Source organism: Mandrillus leucophaeus, unplaced genomic scaffold, assembly GCF_000951045.1.
Source record: "Mandrillus leucophaeus isolate KB7577 unplaced genomic scaffold, Mleu.le_1.0 Scaffold43, whole genome shotgun sequence".
Lineage (NCBI taxonomy): Eukaryota > Metazoa > Chordata > Mammalia > Primates > Cercopithecidae > Mandrillus > Mandrillus leucophaeus.
Window position 1 is genome coordinate 214,592 of NW_012104587.1, and position 1,922 is coordinate 216,513.

At 43.4% G+C, this 1,922-nt stretch overlaps 2 protein-coding genes across 4 annotated transcripts in view; one reads left to right on the forward strand and one right to left on the reverse strand.

Moving 5' to 3' along the window:
• The window catches only part of CPSF7 (cleavage and polyadenylation specific factor 7, 59kDa), a 41,814-nt gene extending 39,932 nt beyond the window's left edge, over positions 1-1,882 (reverse strand). For both annotated transcript variants that reach the window (XM_011993338.1, XM_011993337.1), the window contains exon 1: positions 1,675-1,882. In XM_011993338.1, coding sequence (XP_011848728.1) covers positions 1,675-1,728 — 54 coding nt within the window. In that variant the 5' untranslated portion in view covers positions 1,729-1,882. The remainder of the gene's footprint in view (positions 1-1,674) is intronic.
• Positions 1-1,922, forward strand: part of SDHAF2 (succinate dehydrogenase complex assembly factor 2) — a 29,062-nt gene that overhangs the window by 4,256 nt on the left and 22,884 nt on the right. The gene's annotated exons all lie outside the window — the stretch shown is intronic.

Sequence of the window (1,922 nt, forward strand, 5' to 3'; positions counted from 1 at the left end):
TGGTGGCCCACGCCTGTAGTCCCAGCTACTCAGGAGGCTGAGGCAGGAGAATCGCTTGAACCTGGGAGGCAGAGGTTGCAGTGAGCCGAGATCGCGCCATTGCACTCCAGCCTGGGTGACAGAGAGACTCCGTCTCAAGAAAAAAGAAAAAAAAAAAAAGAGGAAAATTCATGTATTTAAGACAACCAGCAGGTATATTTAAAGGACCATAGTTAGCCAGAGCAGAGACAAGAAACCTGCCATTAAAATGTACAATTGGTGAAGCTGTATAATGAGTACAATGTATTATTCTACTTTTGTGTATGGTTTATAATTTCCACGTTACAAATCCATAATGCATCAAAAAATAGACTTTAATGTAAACTTATGCCAAGTGAAAAATAAATGGCATGTATCCGCCTCTTCTGTTGCCTTCTATCAAAGTCAGGGTCCAACCAGGGAACATTCCTTTTCTAGCGCATTCATTACTCGCTCTTACCAGGTCCTTATGTGTACCCACTGGAAGATGCAAATGGGAAGAGCCAGCTTAACTTATGTAGAATGGTGCTGAAAATAACCCAGGCAACATATTAGTAAGTTTTCAATAGAAACTTTGGAACATTCTTGAGAACTGACCTCAAGACGGAAAAACTGAACTGCATGGAAGATTATTCCTTTGAGAGAATTTTTCTTGTGTTTTTAAGAGTCAGGAGGATCTTGCTCTGTTGCCCAGGATAGCGTGCAGCAGCCCAATCATGGCTCACTGCAGCCTTGCACTCCTGGGCTCAGGGAGTACCTCTTGCCTCACTCTCCAGAGCAGATGGGATTCCGGGCCCAGGCCCCCCCTTTTGTTTTTTTTTTTTTTTTTTTTTTACATTTTTGTAGAGACTGCATCTTGTTATGTTGCCTTGGCTGGTATTGAACTCCTGGCCTTAAGCAATCTTCCCATCTCAACCTCTGGAGCAGCTGAGATTACAGTCAAGAGTCACCGTGCCCAGCTCTAGATAAATTTCTGTATAATGTTCCCTGGTACAATAAAAACAAATCCAACTGAGGGTCTGTGCATGAGTCTGTATCTGTCATCTAAATGGTGTGTCTAACGTCTTTACCCTTTTATTCCCTCTAGAAAGACTAAAGTTAATCAATACAATTTATTATACCAAAATGCCTGTGGACTTCTCATGACTGGAGTCAAACTACTTATAAAAGCAAGTAAAACTTAATTGGAATGGAGTTGAAACTAAATGTTAAAGTTATCTTTTCTACTTTGTCTTTGCACTGTTTCGGTGGTGGGGACTATACTTCTCCAGCTGCAGGCTGAGAATGTAAAGGAACAGGTATCAACACTGTCCTCATGAATACTGTAGCAAATGTACTTTTGATTTTTAAGTGTGGTTAGTCTGACATCCAACTTTGGCTTCCTGGGGAGTAAATTCTACAGGTTGATTCACCATTCTATTACACCTGCTTTTTATTTGCTCTTAAATCAAAGCCTTTAAAATTAAGCCTGGAGCTTCAAATTAACATAAAGAGGAAGGCAGTGTAGTCTTTAAAGTTTCTGCAGGGGAAAAATTTTAGACCGGATAGACGCGTGTTCAAGCCTAGAACTGGTACAGCTTGAAACCACTGCCAGTTTGCTGAAAATGATTCCTCAGATGATCAAGGAAAATCCCAAAGCTCCTGATGACCCCTCACCTGGTTGAACTCCTCGTCAGCATATATATCAATCAAGTCCACTCCTTCTGACATGGCTCCGGAAGGAAGATCGCGAGCCCGGAGGATGGACAAAGTAAGGAAGATGCCACTGCGGGATTCGGAAAAATGCAATTAGAAGGCATGAGGGTCCTGGCCTGGGAGGAGGGCAATGGTTGCTAACCTCCCATCTCCAGAGACGCAGCATCCTAGCGGCCCGAGCTCGGCCCCACCCGCTCCGCCCCGCCCCC